Source organism: Strix aluco, chromosome W, assembly GCF_031877795.1.
Source record: "Strix aluco isolate bStrAlu1 chromosome W, bStrAlu1.hap1, whole genome shotgun sequence".
Taxonomy (NCBI): Eukaryota; Metazoa; Chordata; class Aves; order Strigiformes; family Strigidae; genus Strix; species Strix aluco.
This window is the reverse complement of record NC_133970.1, coordinates 46,858,526-46,878,201: the sequence shown is the minus strand read 5'-3', so window position 1 is coordinate 46,878,201 and position 19,676 is coordinate 46,858,526. Positions and strand designations below refer to the sequence as shown.

The following is a 19,676-nucleotide window of genomic DNA, read 5'->3' as shown; positions in this document are numbered from 1 at the left end:
TCATGTTCAGCTGCTTGTCAATTAGAACCCCCAGATCCTTCTCTTCCAGACAGCTCCAGCCACCCCTCCCCGAGCCTGTAGCCATGCAGGGGGTTGTTGTGGCCCAAGTGCAGGACCTGGCACTTGGCCCTGTTGAAGCTCATAATCCTGCAGTCAATGTTAACCTAGCTGTTAGCAGAATACTGTAATTTATGAGCCTAGATTTATAGGATAGTAGTGTTTTATTCTGGTGGGGGATTTTTTGAGCAATGAGTAATGAAATAATAAAACATTAACCTCACTTTTTAATTGTTGTTAGGCTGCAGATTCTAAAAGCATTATAGCCATTTTCACATATCTATACACCCACCCTCCCGTAATACTAAAGTAATTAAAATTTGATATATTTTATTTTTATATTTCTAACTTTCATTATGGAAAATAGAACTTTGTTAAAATAGTTTTTCACCATCAAGAAGCATATAATCTTTGAATTAGAAAATGTGGTTTTGAAAACTCTATTGTGTTGGCACTTTCAGAAAAAAACAAGTGATGTTGAAGATCACTTGCTTTTTTCTGTTTCAAATTGTAAAACCAGGTTTCAAAGTAGCGAGTTGTTCCTACGTTAGTTACTGTAATGCTGCTTTTTCCCTATGACATTTCTTTTATACAGTTAAGTGTCTAGTGGGGAGGTCTTCTGTTTTTAATTTCAGGAAAATTCCCATTATGCTGCTTTCCATTCTAAATCATGGCCAGAAAATGTAAAGAATTTGCAGAATCTTAATTTAATGTAGGCTTCTTTTGTTAATCTGTGCTCAAAGCATTCTTAAGCAAATAATCTGTCAACATAGTAAAATCTCTATTCTACTACATACAACTTCATCGTTTCATTTTGAATTGAGAAAGGGAAGTTTGGGGACTTTTTTCAGAGTAGGATTTCATGCTATATGTAATCTCATGTGGTGCTTCTGCAATTTCCCTTGTGTTGGAGCTAATGATTTGATTGTGTAGCCCTGGGCTGAGTTGGATCAAATAGATAAGCCATTGATAAAACTAAGTCACCATTTCCCTCCCTTCCAAACCAAATACCATTTTTTTATTAGATTAGTCATTTGAGTCATCCCATAACATCTTTGCTAGGTCTGGTGTAAGTGGGACAGCCATGTAGATAGGCTTGTTCTGGCAGCACTCTGCTAGATTAGAGATAATGTTGTTTCTTCCACAGTTGTTTATTTCAGAAGGAGGGTAAATAAAAAATGTGCTGTATGTGCATGGGCTATCCAGGACTTGCCTTTTCAAATCTTTAAGCAAAGAGCTGTAGTTAAATAAACTCATTGTTAGGTTCTTTGGTAAGGAAAAAGTAAACTTATTTCATTATCTGCTTTTGCATCCTTTTATGAAAACCACTAAAAGCAACATGATGAATATATTGTTTTCTCCTTTCTTTTCAGAGATGGTGTCTCATATTAGAGACAGTGTCTTCTAATAAAAGTAAAGCAAAGGGAGTTTTAGACTCATTCAAACCTCTCCCTTCAATAGCGAGTAGCCTGCTTTGAAGGACACATCATGCCTACTGTTAGGCCATTTAATATGATGGGCAGCTGAATGGTGTGGAAATGTAAGTTGGTTTACATTCTAGTTGTCCTGGTTTCGGCTGGGATAGAGTTAATTTTCTTGAGTCGGGAGAGAGCATAGCCAGAGCTCCTGACCTGGATTTTGGCCAGGATAGAGTTGACTTTCCTTGAGCTGGGAGGGAGCACAGCCAGAGGGCCGGGCCTGGATTGGCCATTGGAGTATTCCATATCATGTGACATTATGCTCAGTATATAAAGGAGGCAGGTTCTCTCTCACTTTTGGTTGGCTCACCAGGATCTTTCATTTTGTTGGGATTGCTGCCAGGAGTGGGCTGGGTATTGGTCGGCGGTGGTGAGCAATCTCATTGTGCATTACCTGTTTGGGCTTCCTATTGTTATTGTTGTTTTGCTAACATCACTAAACTGTTTTTTATCTCAGCCCATGAGTTTTTTTCCTTGTGTCTTCTTCCCCATTCACCGGGCGGGGGAGGGATGAGCAACCAGCTGTGTGGTCATTGGCTGCTGGCCAAGTTCAAACCACGACACTAGTAAGTAATGTACCAAATTTTATTTTGTAGCTTGCTGACAGTAGAAAGATGAAAAATTGTTTATTGCACAGGTCATTTTGTTTGCACAAGATTTCTCTGGAACAACTGCTAAAAGATTTTCTTTGTCAAATTTGGGAGTTTCTTTAAGGAGCACAGTGTTTTCTGACCTTAGCTGTCCTTTCTCATGAGGGAGCCATCTCTGAGGAGCCTTTGGATTTTGACACAACATCTTGGGGAGGGCTGTTGAACTGAAGCTTGTTGGCCAGGGGACTTCTCAAAGATGGCAGTCAGGAATCTGGCATTCTGGTTTTGCCACAGTTACCACTGATGTCAAGGTTGGAACAATCACCCTCCTCAGGTTTTTTTCCATTCTACCATTTTTATGGCTGTTGCTTTTTTCAGTATAATTTATGAATAGGGTTTACAAATAGAATAAGTATGGATTTGTGCTTGGAGCAGCTGGTGGCCAGGTGTCACATTTCTGTCCCTTGGAATGGTTACTGCTTCTCACTTGCAGTGTGACTAGCAGCCCCAGCGATGTGCCAGCGCATGCTTCGCTCCCTCCTAGCAGTGCCGAAGCTGGCTGGGGAAAAGCAAAGAGCCATCATGTGAGGAGCTGCACATATTGTTAGGCTGGCACAGCTCCCTGCTTCACTCTCCCTCCCTCCCCCAGCTCCATTAAAAATATATTTCAGAAAATAATGTTCTTTGTAATATATGAAGGGGAACCACAAGACTAACTTTTCTGCTTCCTGGGTCTTCTTTCTTTCCCTTTGCGGTTGTTTTGTAATAATTCTAAATAACTCAAGGTGTAGAGTAAGAAGAACATGGGTATTTGCTAAAAGAAAGTGTTGTATTAATCATAACTGACATACATGTAAACTGTTATCTCACTACTAGTGAAAGAAATCTTATTTACTCTGTTTTAGCATAATTAATCATTAAAGTGAAAGAAAGATTTGAATAACTGCAGTGATAAAGGCATTACAATTATATAGGATCTAAAAAATTAACGTGTTGGCTCCTATAAGCTGGGTGAGTGTTTCAGTTCAGTATTTTGGACTGAGATGCTGAAGACATTGATGTATTGGTGACCTAATGGATGATACATGTTCCTGAGAGGGACTGACTGAATTGCAGACCTCCCTGACTTCAACAGATACTTAGTGCTGCATTCTAGCAATGTTGAGCCGATGCTTTTTTGTGTTTCATCCCATATGCAATATTACTGTATGCGGTTAAATCATTGCTGCTACAGCAGTTTCTTAGATGTTTTTCAGAAAAGAATGATACCGTTATGAAGCATATCATTAATTACTGCTTGTGTTTTTTAAGAATTGAGCAAGCCCGGATGTGGAACAGATGTCCACTGTACTAAGCACTGTGCAAATAAAGAGCAAAAAAGGGCTTATGCCCTAAAAAATTCCATTTCTTTAGGCTTGTCTTTATTTGGCTTAGTAACTAAAGACACAGCTGAAGTTTAGCTCCTGACTGCTGTATGCAAAACTCCAAAGCTGATGTTTAGGTACTTTGGGGAGAGGTAGAGATGGGGCAGTGGGAAGGTTGTACACCCTTAGCAGGTACTGCTCTTCTTCAGCTTCTGATTACCCATGCTGGCAGGTATGGGCAAGACCTAGCTTCCAGTGAGACAAAGGAGTTGAGTGAAGAGCAGTCTTGATTGCAATCTTCATGAGCTGAGCCCTGAAACTTTTTCCTTCTGGTTACATTGCAGACAGCAACTTGGGCTTATGTCATGTACACTAAGCATGAAGAAACCAGTGTAGGGCTGTTTTCTGGTAGACTGATCATACTATGCAGTTGGAGAGCTTGGGGAGACATATGCATCAGCATGGGTTTACATGTATATTTGCATATGTATAGTGTGTGTGTGGGAAATAAGTACAAACTCAAGTATGGATTCAAATCCACCCTTAGTTGACTGTTCACACAATCTCAAAGCATTTATTAGTGTAAAAAACTGCAGGTGATGGGAAAATATATTGCTTGACCCAAACCTGAGTGCTCTCAGGTTCAAGAATTTTTTTTATTTAATTTTCCTGAATGTATTTGCATTTTCCTGCCTCATTGCAACCTCATGTTTGCATGTCCAGTTTACTGACTCAATGCACTTATTTTTTTTCCTGACAACTCCTCAGCACCTATTTAAGTTGCTGTTTGTATTGTGTGTTTCACAACTTGGAAGTATTTATTTCTAGCAGGAATTTTAAGTTGTCCCTGTCTTCTTGGCTGCTAGCACATTACTATAAATGTCCCTTGTGTTTATATCATCTTGTGTTGTCTAATCTCATACTTCAAAACAAGCACTGAAACCTGTGAGTTTCTCTTTAGCCCTTAGCAGCATTCAGTGAGCACCACTGTCTGTTTAACATCAGTCAGTCTTTGGGCAATGAAAAACAGCATTCACATCTGCTTTTCCCCACCTTTAAAAACAGAAATAGATGTAGCACAGCTTTTTGCAGTGTCTTTGATCCAGGCCCTCTTTGCTGTTTGAAAGCTAGTCCTGATCACTGGAACGTGATCTCCTGACAGAAGGTCTTTTCATCAGATCAGAAGCTTTAAATGTATAGGCAAGTCTTTACAGAATCTCTAGAGCTGGAGCTAAAAAAATAAAATTTTTTTTTTTATGTATTCCATCCCTCTGGGATCAGTGCATTGGTGGATATTTATTCCAGCTGTGTATTCAGCAGGAGTTTCCTTGCGCTAATACGCATTAGGAGGTAACTCCTGTTTCTTTTCCCTAAAATGTGTGTTAGCCTTTTCTAGGGCTGCCATAATTCTGCTTTTGTTTTGAAATACATCTTGCTTTTTTTGGATTGTCCAAACCAATACTTGATGTTCGCATCTTTAAATTCAGAAACCAAGAGATGCTTCTACAGGTGTATTTAGGGGGCTTGCTCAGCCTCAACAGCCCTCAAGGGCAGCAGCAGGAGCTGGAAGGTGCTGGATTAGGTGCTGAGGGTGATTAGTGAGGATGGGGGAAAGGGGGTGTTCATCATGGTGTACAGCCTGGGGTTGTTATAGATTAAAAGTAATTTAGTGGGAAATAACCACTTCTCAATTTTTAGTGATCAATAATAAATTTATTAGCAAGCGGCGAGTGAGCAAAACAGCGCTGGGTGTGCCGGGAGTCTCTGCTCTACCAGCACACACACCTGACCCGGCAGAACCGAGTCCCTTTATAGTGTAGGCTTCATCCATATTCATGATGGGCGTACCCTGAGGGGTCTGCAAAGGTGTAAACAAGTTTTCACGGGCTTTTCTCAGGTTTCGGCGGGCTTTTCTCAGGTTTCCGTCACAGAAGGGGGGATGACTCAGCACAGGGGTTTCTGTAGTGGCTTGAAGATGGGGGCCATTTTAGCTCCCTTCTAACAACTGATTTTAACAATAGAAACTATATACATATATCTTATTTCTTATTTACATAAGAGAATTACAAAACTGTTCGGCCACAACATCCTGACTACAACTTCTTTTTCCCTTTGAGATTTGAATAACAAATACCATATATGTTTTATTACAGGGTGAGACTGGTTAGGAGTTGCGGGCTGGGAGGCATTAGGTGTTACCACAGGCCCTGTCCTTTACTTGGGCATCTCTGAGCAAGACCCTTGTTTTCAAGCAGGGATATACATAAGGGGCTGCTCTCTTCTCCCTTCTTCCCTCACCCTGTCCTCCTCCCCCCTTTCACCATTAGAAACCTGCATGGATTGTTGCACCCTTGATATCAGTGAATCTCTGCTCTGACTCAGGGTTTTGCTTATGTACATTCAAATACTAGGGCTGTAGGCTATGGAGAAGTGTTTTGAGGTAATTTGAGATTAAATGTGGTATGTTATTGTTAGTTTGCACAGCTTTGCAAACAGAATTACTAAACCCACTTTTTTCTAAGATTCACTAAACTGTCTTGCAAACTTCAGCAGATACTGAACAAATTTAAAAAGACATTTTAAAACAAATAGTCGTTTGCTTTTTAAAATAAAGCACATTGGCTTTTTTTGTATGCTTTGGGAAGGTTCTTTGTCCTAAAATAAGCTAAAATTTTCTCTCTTCATTTTAAGGTTAATTGTTTCCCTAATAATTCAACATTTCATTTAGAGGCACTTCAGAAAAACAAGCAAGTTTGTGCTTAAGCATATGTATAAGCTTTTGTCATACATTGCTGACCTCCAGTTGTAGTCTGCCTAGGTTTTAAAGGAAATTCCAGTATAAGACCAGTATGAATCTATATGCATTGAGAGCAGTATTAATGTCTGCAAGTTTTCCCCTTGGATTCCTTTCCTTAATTATAAATCTTTCTATCTTTTTAATGGCAAAAAATGCATAATGCATAATATTTCTAGTCTGGAGGGGTTTAGTGTTTGGTAATGTATGTTTTTTATAGATGTAAAATAATTTGAAGTTTATACATGCTCCAGAACTTAGTTATGCTTTCTGCTGCTGATGCTGTAAATTTCAGTATTTTTCTTCCAGTTTGGTCATTCTAGAAATAACATCTAAAGCTGTTTCCCACATAACAGCTGAAGAGTTGTCATGTTTATTTAACCAGCTCCATCTGGCTTCCAGTAAGTCCCAAGTTTCAGTTTTTCACAGCCTTGCATGGATTCCTGATATGCCAACATAACACAGAGAAAATTTTTGCTAAGCTCAGTTTTCTTTGTTGAAAGAAGCGCCCTTTTTGCAGAAGAGGGGATTAAATATTTTTCAGATTGTGTCCTACCTCACATATTCCTTACTCCTTGAAGGAGAAAATACAGATCTTCTGGCATGGTCCTGCTGCTGGCACCACTGCATGTGGAAAAGATTTTTTCGGTGATGGTTTTTTTTTGGGGGGGAGGGGGCCAGGCTGGAGATGATGAGGTCAATTGTCTGTAACAGCCTGTACCAAGCTTTTAGCCACCACACCAGTGGGCTGTGGGGACCGGGAAGGTATGGAGCCAGGCCCTGCCACCACCTCACAGCCCCTAGGGAGAGTTGGTGCTCTCAGCCTCCGGGCAGCTCTTCCTTCTGTGCACTGGGTTCAGAGCATGGCCTCTGCCACTCAAATACCAGCATCCTCGGCCATGCAGTCTTCAGTCTACACTTACTGTTGCATTTCAGGTAATGAATTAATTTGGTAAGAGATGAATCCCCTTGCATTCTAGCCGGTCCTCAGAGATTAGAGGGCCTGGGGGCAGCTGGACTTCTCTCTTAATAGCTATGCCAATTGGGGCTGTGACTATAGGGCTGACACCAGACGCATGAACACCCATATGCTGTAGGTCCGGTGGCATTCAAGAGAAGCAGTCAGGGTCACAAATGGTACGGTTTATTCTTATGCAACATCTACAGACTCTTTGAGATTGCCTACGATAAATGCACAAACTGCAGGTTGGCTGTATAGCACTACACACAAAAAACGATTGTGATCACACACCGGTGATTACACCTGGGTAATCACTCGGCGTAGCTGAGGGCCCAAATCTTACCAAAAGGCGTCCCTTCTTGGGGGGGGGGGGGAGGCGAGGAGCACAAACCCATCAATCTGTCCCTCCAATTTGGTATCGGATTATCATCCCTCCAAGTTAGATACAAACTCGGGGTAGTATTTATCTAAGTGTGTATGTGTGAGTGGGTGGGACTGTGGCCAAGCCATTGTTTCTTGAGTAACGACACAGCACATTCCTTGGTGTGAGGGGTGCGCTGGTTTTGTGGGGAAAGAGGAAGAATGAGTGTGGTGGTTTGACCTTGGCTAAATGCCAGGTACCCACCAAGTCGCTCTATCACTTCCCCCCCTTTCCCCTTTCTTTCTCAACAGGGCAAAGAGGGGAAAGAAAATAAGATAGGGAAAAAAAACCCAACCCTTGTGGGTAAAACAGCAGCAGTTTTAATATAAGCAAAGCAAAGCAAAGGTCCGTGCACGGAAGCAAAAAAAGCAAACAGATTTATTCTCTACTTCCCATGAACAGGCGATGTCGGGCCTTCTCAGGAAGCAGGGCTCCCATACGCGGAGGGGTTGCCTCGGAGGACCAAGGGTGACCCCCCCCCCCTTCCTCCTTTCTCCCAGCTTTATACTGAGCAGCCGTCAGATGGTCTGGAATATCCCTTTGGTCAGTTGGGGTCAGCTGTCCTGGTTGTGTCCCCTCCCAAGATCTTGCCCACCCCGTCCCACTGTGGGGGGGGAAATGTCGGAAAGAGCCTTGGTGCTGTGTAAGCACCACTCAGCAGTAGCCACACCACCAGGGTGCTATCAACACCCTGCCAGCTCCCAGCATCAAACACAGCACCATGGGGGCTGCTACAGGGGAAAACCAATTCCAGCTCAGCCAGACCCAGTACAATGAGAGATAAGGTCCGCAGAGTTCTGGAAAACAGTCCTTGAGAGAAGGGGAAGAGCAGGAGATAAATCTGCATAGTCATGTCGAATGTTCCTTGAGAAAAGTGGAAGAACGGGACCACGTCCCCTCCACCTTGCTTCACATTCCTCCTTGGTGCCACGGCAACACAAATCACTGGATCTCCATCCCATCCTGTGTTTGTTCTGGGCACCACGTGTTAACGAAATGTGTGTTTTGCTGTTTTGCTGTTTTGCTTTTCCCACACTTCCAACAGTTACCTTGTTAATAACTTTCCTGCCACAGTTTAAAAAAGAAAAGAAAAATATTCTGTATGGTCTTTCTGCAAGTATGTCACACTGGAGGGGAATTTCTTATGCTTGTGACTCAGAGCTCATACCAGAACTGCAGACAGGAGGTGCCATGTAGATCACAGCCTAAATGCAATTTAAGGAGGAAAAGATGATTTTAACAGTAGAGAAGTACTAATAACAGGGAATATTTTCAGAGTATTTGCTATTAAAAACACCCCCTGGCCCAGTTAACAAGTTGTTAGAAGGTGAATGGAGAAAAATCACGCATGCTTCTCTGAATTTAGGAATTCCAGATTTTATTTATAATGGAAGGCACAATCTCCATTACATTTCAAAAATGCATCAAACTTTTTTTTTTTTTTCTTCCCTCCCCAAGTCTGCCAAATCATCTGGTACTTTAAATTGCCTGTAGTAACAGCATACCTTGGCCCTCCATTCTACCTGACTGCCTGGTGAGGTGTTGGAGATGGGCAGGGGATGAGCTGCAGCAGGCAGGGAAATGTGAGAAGTGGGAACAAAATGCAGTGAGCAGCAGCCATGCTGCCTGGTTCCCTCCCAGCTTGCTGCCCATAGAGCAAACACAGACACTGCCGTACACAAAGTCATGCTCCAAATCTGAATTGCAGAGATGTGTCAGGGTGCTGGGGGAAGGCGTATTCAAAATGGTGTATTAAACAGGCACAGGAAGGAAGGGATGGAAGATAATATTACTACTGATGAACTCATTTTTACTGTTTAATGGTGTTTACTACATGTGTGGATTCAGGCTGACAAGACGACAAACCTGCTTCCCTGGCAGATAGCGTGGAGGTTGTCCTCCTGAAGGATATAGGCAAAGAGGTTTGTCTGTTAGCTTGCTGGCTAGTCTCACTATAAGGAGTACAGAAAAGCATGTTTTCAAGGAGTCCTGTCAGTGAACTGTAGTCATTTTTATGGGGTATTGGGTTTGCATGGCAAGGTAGTGGGGGGGCTACAGGGGTGGCTTCTGTGAGAAGCTGCTAGAATCTTCCTCTATGTCCAATAGAGCCAATGTCAGCCAGCTCCAAGACAGACCCGCTGATGGCCAAGGCTGAGCCCATCAGTGACAGTGGTAGCGCCTCTGGGATAACGTATTTAAGAAGGGGAAAAACTTCTGTGCAACAGCAGCTGGGAGAGAGGAGTGAGAATATGTGAGAGAAACAACTCTGCGGACACCAAGGTCAGGGAAGAAGGAGGGGGAGGAGGTGCTCCAGGCACCAGAGCAGAGATTCCCCTGCAGCCCCTGGTGCAGCCCATGGTGAGGCAGCCGTGCCCCTGCAGCCCAGGGAGGTTAACGGTGGAGCAGATCTCCACCTGCAGCCCATAGAGGACCCCACGCCAGAGCAGGTGGACGTGCCCAAAGGAGGCTGTGACCCCATGGGAAGCCCACACTGGAGCAGGCTCCTGGCAGGACCTGTGGCCCCATGGAGAGAGGAGCCCACACTGGAGCAGGTTTGCTGGCAGGACTTGTGACCCCGTGGAGGACCCATGCTGGAGCAGTCTGTTCCTGAAGGACTGCACCCCATGGAAAGGATTCACACGGGAGCAGTTAGTAAAGAACTGCAGCCTGGGGGAAGGACCCATGTTGGAGGTGTTTGTGGAGGACTGTCTCCCATGGGAGGGACCCCATGCTGGAGCAGAGGAAGAGTGTGAGGAGGAAGGAGTGGTAGAGACAACATGAACTGACCGCAACCCTTGTTCCCATCCCCCTGCGCTGCTTGGGGGTAGGAGTTTGAGAACTCAGGATTGAAGTTGAGCCTGAGAAGAAGGGAGGGGTGGGGGGAAGGTGTTTTAAGATTTGTTTTTATTTCTCATTATCCTACTCTGATTTTGATTGGCAATAAATTAAACTAATTTCCCCAAGTTGAGTCTGTTTTGCCTGTGGTGGTAATTGGTGAGGGACCTCTCTGTCCTTATCTTGACCCATGAGCCTTTCATTATATTTTCTCTCCCTTGTCTAGCTGAGAAGGGAGACTGATAGAGCAGTTTGGTGGGCATCTGGGGTCCAGCCAGGGTCAACCCACCACATATGGTAAGAAGTGTAACATGAAAGGAGAGAGTTAAGACATTACAAATAGTTGAAGGAACAAGTAACTTAAGTGTGATCATAAAGGCTGTGAAAAATGCCATATCACTAATGTTTTGTGAGAAGATAAAAGCTTTATTGGTCTGACTGGTTTTAGTTATGTGAATAAAATATATATATATATAAAAAATATTTAAGGCAAAGAAGTTGCTCTTATGGTAAATTGCTACATGAACATAAATGTCTAAGACATCTTGGTATTCTGTGTCACTATATGAGTCTGCTTTGGGTTAGTCCGGTTTGGGTGATATTTTGTTTTTGTAGGATGTGTGTGCTTTAATTAGCTATTTGGAGGAGGAGGACTGTCAGTTCTTTTGCTCTGTGTTTCTTCTAGCTATTACAAGACTGTGTTAGCTCTACCTGGATGTCTACAACTTTGAAATAAACTTTTAGATTCTCTAGTACTTGGTAATTAATTTTTGCGTATCTGTAGCGTGAAAGCAGAATGGTGTATTGGCAAGATTTTGTGTATTCAGATCTTTTGACGTTTCACAAAGATTGTGAAAAGTTGTGATGTTTCACAAAGTCTGATTTCTGAATGAGGCTATTTTTCTGGTGTTTATGTAGGCTTAAATTGATCTGACTAGTTTTCTAGTGCTTTAATTTTTTTTCCACTGCTGCTATATTTATCAGATATTCTCTGAAGGATTTTTAAGATTGTGAAATAGGCATGTTTTACTAACTTTTGCAAGCTAGAGCCTTAAAAAAAAATTGTTTTTTTTAAACAAGATTCACTGTTCTGTGATTTTTGATCTGAAAAAGCTTTTATTCCTTTTCATTCATATATATATGCACACATATAAATACATTTAGAATGAGCTTTCTATGAATCCTTGTTATTAAATCACTTGTTGAAGTACAGTAGCTGAGTCTACATTGTCCTCGCAGTTCAACTGTTTTGTTCTGTTCTTTGCACAGGAGCCCTTACCAAAGTAAAGGAGAGTAAGCGACATGTGGAAGAGGGGAAGATGGAGCTCCAAAAAGCTGAAGGCATTCAGGAACGCTGTAACATTATTTCTTTTGCGACCCTAGCAGAAATTAATCATTTCCACAAAATTCGTGTGAGGGACTTTAAATCACAGATGCAGCATTTCTTGCAACAGCAAATACTCTTCTTTCAAAAAGTGACACAAAAGCTAGAAGCTGCTCATCACAAGTATGACAGTGTTTAATCTCTGAACTTTGATTTGTGGACTTTTCTCAGTATGAATGTGACTCAAGCAGCAGAGCAAACATTGCTGCTGCTGAACTGTTGCCAGTGGTAGATGGTGGTAAAATGATGGGTTTGTGCTCACCTGGAATTCTGGTTTAATCTCTGATTATGTAGAAAGGAAACAGTTATAGGGCTATGTAGTAGAAACAGTACCATGCATTGTAACTAAGTTATACTGTGTATGTCTACACTACCATTGTAACTTTTTTGAAGTAATGAGTATATTTGCCTTATTGCTTTTTGAAATATGGTATTTTAGTGCATACTTTGTAGACCTCAAAACCTTTTGGATCATTAAGGAAGGTGGCTAGATAAAAGCCTGCTTCAGACACATTTTTACTTTCCTAGATTTGGATTTCCTAAATTCAAATGATTCTCTGTTTACAAACTCCCAGTAGAGCATCCATGTGATTCTGTGCCTTTAGACTCTATTTTTCCTTTTCTAGTAAGTCACGTTTTTATGACTGAATGAATGAAGGGTTGATGCCTATAACAGGAACTGATTATGAAACTTCATATTAGCTTGAAAAAAATCAGCTGCCATCCAGTTTGCACAGCAAGTACTGTCTTATAACAAATGTTGTCTCAAAAAGGAGAACTTAAATCTATTCACACTTGCCCTGAAAATGGAGACTACTTGTTACACGTACTAGGATGTAAAGCGCATATTCAAAAATACACCACTAAATCCCCTTTCTGAAATTATTACAGTGAGGGTTTGGGGTTTTTTCTAGTATAAAACATTACTGTGAGTGGAAATTTGAAGAGCTAGCCTAATAAAAATTGTTTACCAAGGGGATATGAATGCAAGCTGTGTGGCTAGAATGTTTTTAAGTTTAAAATGATTTGTTCATTGCTGATTCAGTTTATCTTCAGACTTGCATCTACATTGCCAGTTGTCTGAGTTGAGACTCCACTGATTCATTAGTTTACTAAGTTACAAATTTTCAGGGATGTTCAGTAATATAAATGAACTGAAATAAGTCTTTGCTGAACTGACTTGGAAAACAGGTTGCATTTTTATGTTTATAACACTCAAGAATTAACAGTTGTCTTAATTTTTGTATAAATATTTTTGACAAGCAGGGTGCTTTTATATATATAAATACTATCTTTTAAAGAGTTTTCTGGCTTATTTCCCTTGAATTAAATCTGAAGTCTATGTTTATAACCTATTGGTTTTCTTCTTATAGGTCAGTATGAAAGAGGGTTTTTATTTATCCTACCTTTTTTCTCCTAAACAAAAATAATAAAACCTTCCAAGGAAACAAAATGTTTACTTTTTTATTTTAATTAAATTAATCAAAGATACCTTAAACAAATGAAAGCCTGGAAAAGGAAGTTAAACAATAGTTACATTTAAGTACAAACCTATGCATTCCTTACCTATGCAGAAGAAATGTACAGTTCTTTTGCTTGATCATGTGAGTTTCTGTAGCTTAACCCCACACCTCTGTTTTAGAGGAATAAATGTAAGAATGTAGTTTTGGTTTTAAGGTTCATCCCCAGATGCTTGGAGATTACTATTTTGAGCATGTTGCATTTGGCAGTGCTGCTAGTATGTACCCGAAGAAGTAAAATACAGAATAATGAAGAGGAAAAAAAACCAGTATGTGTAAAAGAAAGGACAGTCAATGAGAAAAGACTCTATTTCCAGGCTATTGAGTGCTGCAAACAAGGTTGACCATAATATAAGTACCATAGTCATAGGGCTGACTTGTTCTTTATCTTCCTCGTGGTGTCTCATTCTACATTCAAAGCTCATCACTTCCTGTAATAGCTCTTCCCAGCAGTGCTCCAGCTTCCCATATGTTTGTTAATTACATGAGATAGTGATGAGCTAGGTTTGAGCTGAGTTCTATGGCTTGTGTTTGCTTAAGCCAGATACTGTCTTATTAAATGTTTTTGCAGTAATTAGATCAGACTACAATCAAATTACTTTGATGTGGAGGTATTAAGGCCTGTTCAGAAATTGATCTTGTTCCAGTTGAAGTATTTTAGGAGATTAGTATTAATGACATATATGTGTCTGGGGGAAATTAAGCTATAATATGTATACATACAACATTATCAGATAGGTACAGTTTTCCCAAATAAATTGTCATGGCCTTCACCTTACTTTCTCATTTGTGAAGTTTTGGGGCAGGGGGAGAGTGGGGGTGTTAATTGTTTAAACTTGATATACCAAAAAAACTTGACTGGAATCCTGGATCTGAATTGTTACAGAGTTTGAAAAGGTTCAAATCTGCATCCATATTATCATCTTCCTTTTTTCCTCACTCATTATAGAGTTGGAGTTAAACTGATATAGGGAGCCTAAATTCCATTAATGTTTACTGCACTATGCAAGAACTACAATTTTAATTTTATTTGGAACAAGTATCCCATTGACAACTCATGACTGATGGACTACTGGATGGTGTTGTCTGAGATCTAAATGTACTCTACAGTAAAGTGAATGTATATTGTGTGGAACTGTGGAAGCATCAAAGGAAATCTAACAGAATGCTTTTAATTAAATAAATGTAGAGGAAAGCAAATTAGCTCTATAGAATAATGTTAAATGCCTTTGTTTTATTCCATTCCTGTAATTTGTTTTTGATGTAATAGTTTTTGCATTGACAGTAGTGTTGTGGTTTGAGCTCAGAGGGCAACTGAACACCACACAGCTGCTCACTCCCCCCTTCCCCCCCAGTGCTGAGAAGGAGGGAAGCAAAAGGCCCAGGAACTTGAGATAAGGACAGAGAGGGATGATCTCATCCATTAAGGCACAGGCAAAAGACAGACTCATTAGGGGAAGAAAAAAAGAACATAAATTTATTACAGACACTAACAACAACAACACGTAACAGACAGAGTAGGGCTGTGAGAAGCATTACCGCATCCTGAAAACACCTTCCCCCATCTCTCCCTTCTTCCCAGGCTCAGCTTTGCTCCCAATATCTCCTTCCCTGCAGTGGGGCAGGAAATGAGGGGTGCGGTCAGTCCTGCCTCTTCTTCCACTTCGTTGGGGGGAACTCTTCGTTCTCCCCCTGCTCCAGCATGGGGTCCTTCTCATGGGAGACAGTCATCCACAAACTCTCTCTGACAGGAGTCACTCCCACGGGTGTGTGGGTCACCCCCGTGTGTTGCAATCCTCTCCAGCGCCAAACTACAACAGCGGAGACTTCTTCCCACAGGGTCCTGGCTTCCTTCAGGTGCAGTCACTTATCCCAGTGTGGGGCCCCCACAGACCGCAAATCGGCATCTGCTCCACTGTAGACCTCCATGGGTGGCAGGGGGGTGGCCCTGCCGTCTCACCACGGGATACAGGGGGGCTCTGCTCTGGCACACCTCCCCCCCTTCTCCTTTCTTCCACTGGCCTTGGTGTTTGCACAGATGTTCTCCTCTCAACTCCTCCTCACAACTCTCCCTCCTCTACTCAGGTTCCCCTTTTTAAATACATTATTGCAGAAGCACAGCTACCATTGCTTGTTGGCTCGGCCTTGGTGCAAAGGCAGGTTTGACTTGGAGCCAGGGGAGCTTCAAGAAGCTTCTCACAGGGGTCACTGCTGTAGCCCCCTCCCCTGCTACCAAAAAACCCCTGTCACTCACTCAAACCCAGCACAAGTAGTTAAGTATCTGGTATGCTTGCTGGGGGTTAGAGAGATTGAATTGAAAGCTGCAAGAAGATCCATTGAGGTATTGGTTTCTGTGAAAGTGCTGAAGACAATGTAAACTGTGGAATAAACCCTTCAGGGGAATATATCTACTTAGAATGACCAGCAAGTGGAGTGTGAATAATGTTTCTATTTAAATGGTAGGTTTTAGATTTAGAAGTTAATAACCTGCTAAATCAGTGTGTTTCCTAGCCCTTTTGTTGTCTGATACTTGCAGAGAAGACAGTTACCTCTATGACTTGTGCATGTTTTCTAGATTTCTACCAGTTTCAGGGTCCAATGGCATGGTAAACTCGATTTAGAAGTGTTCTCTAAGACCCAGCTTAGAGAGACCGGTAGGAAAATTATGTGGTGATGAAACATTCAAGACAAGCACCTACAAAATCTGAAAAAAAGTTCAAAATGGAATGCCAACGCGGAAGTCTCGGACACAACTTAGACGACCAATGTGATCAAGTTGATGCCACTTTATTAAAGGCTATACAGCAATTTATACTCTATCACAAGCTTCACGCGCCGCTATCTTATTGCTAATAGGCTAAAGCTACTTGTTCACGTGCCCTTCTGCCCCCTATGATTGGTCCCGGTGTGGTGTCCACGCGCTGCTCTCCCCCCAGGTAGACCCCCTGTTTTCGACATTCCCACATCTTTATCTCTTGGGCAGGAATGTAGTTTCTCAGGCCGTCTCGGCCTTGTTTTTGTCCTTGAACACAGCTGCAGCTTGCTGTTACAGTGAGGCCCCTCGGTTTGGATCGCTCATAATATGTCCGTTATTTTCCAGCCATTCCACAAATCCCCCTTTTTGTTTTTGAGAGATCCAGACTTCTCTTTTCTTAAACATTTGTTCACCCAGACTATTCAACATCTGTCGCAAACACTGAAACAGACAGGGAAGAAGCAACATCAAGATTAGTAAACCTACTAGCACTATCAATACTCCTTTGACCAGGGTCTGCAACCAACCCCCCATCCCGAGTCTAGTGAGCCAATCGGAAAAGGGGTCATGTCCTTCAGTAATATGTTTCATATTCTCACGCAGTTTTGCTAATTGCTGGTGTATGCTCTGTGAATGGTCAGACAAATTAAAGCAACACATCCCTTCAAAATCTTTACATCCGTGTCCATGTGCTAATAATAAAAAATCTATAGCAGCTCGATTTTGTAGAGTAGCATGGCTAACACTATCAACATCAGTGAGTAATGCACTTATCATTTGCGAAGTCAAATTAGATTGTTTCTCACCCCAACAAGCCAATCGCTGTATATTTTTTGCATTTATGGCAGCCATTCCTCCTGGGAGGAAAAAGAATGTGACTATAATTGTGGCTAGCGATGGTAGCTGCACCTCATCATTGCATGTTTCATCAAAGTTTCGAACAGATCTGCGTGATCTTCGCCCCCGACTCTGACTGGGATTTAGCAATTCTCTCATGTGGGGAGCAAACAATGTTAGTCGTCCAAGGTAGCAAGGACCACCGACAGGTCGTACAGGAATACCAGGCCATGCTCTATCCCCACAAATTGGAAAACACTCCAGGTGGAAGTTTAAAGCCCCCTGTGGTTTCTACGGAGAATCCTCCTGTTTTCAAATTATTCCAAGAAGAATGCCCTGTCACATTTTGACAACCTACAAATAAATCTCGGTGACCATTCTGAGCTAACCAAATATGTCATGGGTCACCAAACCAAACCACTCCTGTGCCATTCACTGGCTGCAGCTGAGGAACCACATTATGGCAATTTGGCATCTCCGTAACATCAACATACTTAACAGGTGTAACACTGGCCAACAAATCCAATTCTTGCAAGGGTAAAGAAGTTAACTGGTTTAGATTCTCAATGACTGTCTTTTGCCAAGCTGCATTACGCATGGAGGGCCAATTTAAAATGAAACAACTATCATCAATCTGGTCTGCCAATCAGGTTCACTCTCTGTTGTTTCCAATATCCTTCAAAATCAGTTTCATTTTCCCACAATGGAATGCCAATTAAACAGGTTCTAAAAGGATCATCTGCTTGTTGTAGACTCAAACAGAAATCCTTTATCCCAGATGCGTTTGCCCAGGTTACCCAAATGGTTGCTCTGGGTTCGATGTCAAGAATCCCTTCATGGCTTAATGTGAGCCAAACCAGAACAAATGTGGCCCACATTTGACGTGTAGTCATCATTTCACCTTCCTTTCTCAGGTGTCCTGGTACACCTGCCAGCTTCGAGAGCCATTCTTTCCCAACACCACAACTCTTATCTACTATCTTATTGTTCTAATTAACACACTGCAAAGCCAAACGTCTACAAAGCTTCAAAACCAATTTCTGCTAAAATCCTTTATCTAAGGTTTTCAATTAAGCCTATAACTTTAACAAACTATTGCTGCTTTCTAAAAACTAAGCCTGCCTTTCTGTAACTAAAAGCGGATTGCTGATATGTTGGCTCGTTGGCAAAGTCAGACAACCAACTTGCTTCAGTATAAACTTCTGAACTGTGATAAGTGGCTGTATTCGAACAACCGTGCAAAACGACTACAAGCCCAGGAAAAGACAAAAGGCTTCTCTGTTTGCTGGATGTAGTGCTGTCAGCAACGAGGTCAGAACCAGGTTCAGTCGATGTTGGTGTCTCTGAAGTGCCTCAAAACACAGGGTGCTTCGTCCAGTTCGCAGAGGCCTACATAGATGAATTATTACCTGTAAAAACACAAGCAGGAACCCCTGCCTAGGACCTGTGAGTGAGCCTAGTGCTCTGCGTCGTTCTTCCTGACTTCCCCTTTCCAGGGCCGCACCCATCGACTCAGTACCCATCTGACGCCGGTATCTGTAACAACACAAGCATATCCCCGACCGGTCATTCTTAGTTCTGCAGGTCCTCTCCATTCTCCTGTAACGACATCCCTGTATTGAACAAAAACATTACTGTCACATTGGTTTGTACCAGATTTCAAACCCAAACTATGTATTATTACTGGTGGTTCATTTCTATCACCTGTGAACCGCAAAAAATTTAACACATACACCGCTTTTGCAAGTGGTTCTGCAGCAGCCAAGACTTCTCCCCCTTTTTGTTTTTGCAAAAGCGCTTTCAAGGTTTGATGTGCTCTCTCCACGATGGCTTGTCCCGTGGGGGAATGCGGTATTCCTGTGATGTGACGTATACCCCAGAGTTGGCAAAAATGAGTAAATTTCCGAGAGGTGTAGGCCAGACCATTGTCAGTTTTGATCTCTGCAGGCACACCCAGTGCCATAATTGCAGCATGCATATGTTTGATGACATGCCGTGCTGTTTCCCCTGTTTGTGTCGTTGCCCAGAGTGCTAGAGAAAAGGTATCACTAGAGACATGCACATACTTAAGCCTGCCAAATTCTGGGATATGTGTCACATCCATCTGCCAAAGTTGTAGAGGTCGGAGTCCTCGAGGGTTCACTCCCAAACTGAGGCCAACTCCTATCTTCTGGCAATCGGGACAGGATTGCACAATTCCTCTAGCATCAGCCACAGGAATGTGAAATTGTCTGGCTAACATTTTTGCTGACTGGTGAAAGAACTCGTGCGACAGCCTGGCCTGTTCAAAGGTGTTAACGGCAGGGCCCGTCCAGGCTGGAGCGACAAGCTGATCGGCTCGAGCGTTTCCCAACGCAAGGCCTCCACATTGCTGATGACCGCGAATATGCATAATAAAATATTCATCCTGACGTTGGTTCAAAAGTGTCAGCAATTGTAACAACAAAGTATGTAACACAGGATTTCGCACAGGTTTCACCATGCTGTTTTCCAGACGTTGTACTGTACCTACCACATACAATGAGTCTGATACTATATTAAGAGGTTCTTGAGACCAGCGTTGAAATGTCCAGATAACAGCTCGAAGTTCTAAAGTCTGTAAAGAGTCACCAGGCACTCCAGGGAGTATTTGATGTTCCCAGGTGTCCCCTTCCTTCCAGGTGACTGCAGCCCTTCGAGA

At 42.2% G+C, this 19,676-nt stretch overlaps 1 protein-coding gene across 2 annotated transcripts in view; it reads left to right on the top strand.

Moving 5' to 3' along the window:
* The window catches only part of LOC141917638 (sorting nexin-18-like), a 30,049-nt gene extending 15,445 nt beyond the window's left edge, over nt 1-14,604 (top strand). Inside the window, exon 2 of one of the 2 annotated variants that reach the window (XM_074810988.1) lies at nt 11,770-14,604. In XM_074810988.1, the coding sequence (XP_074667089.1) occupies nt 11,770-12,023 (254 nt within the window). In that variant the 3' untranslated portion in view covers nt 12,024-14,604. The remainder of the gene's footprint in view (nt 1-11,769) is intronic. The other variant, XM_074810990.1, reaches the window with a different exon arrangement.
* Nucleotides 14,605-19,676: the final 5,072 nt, after the last annotated feature.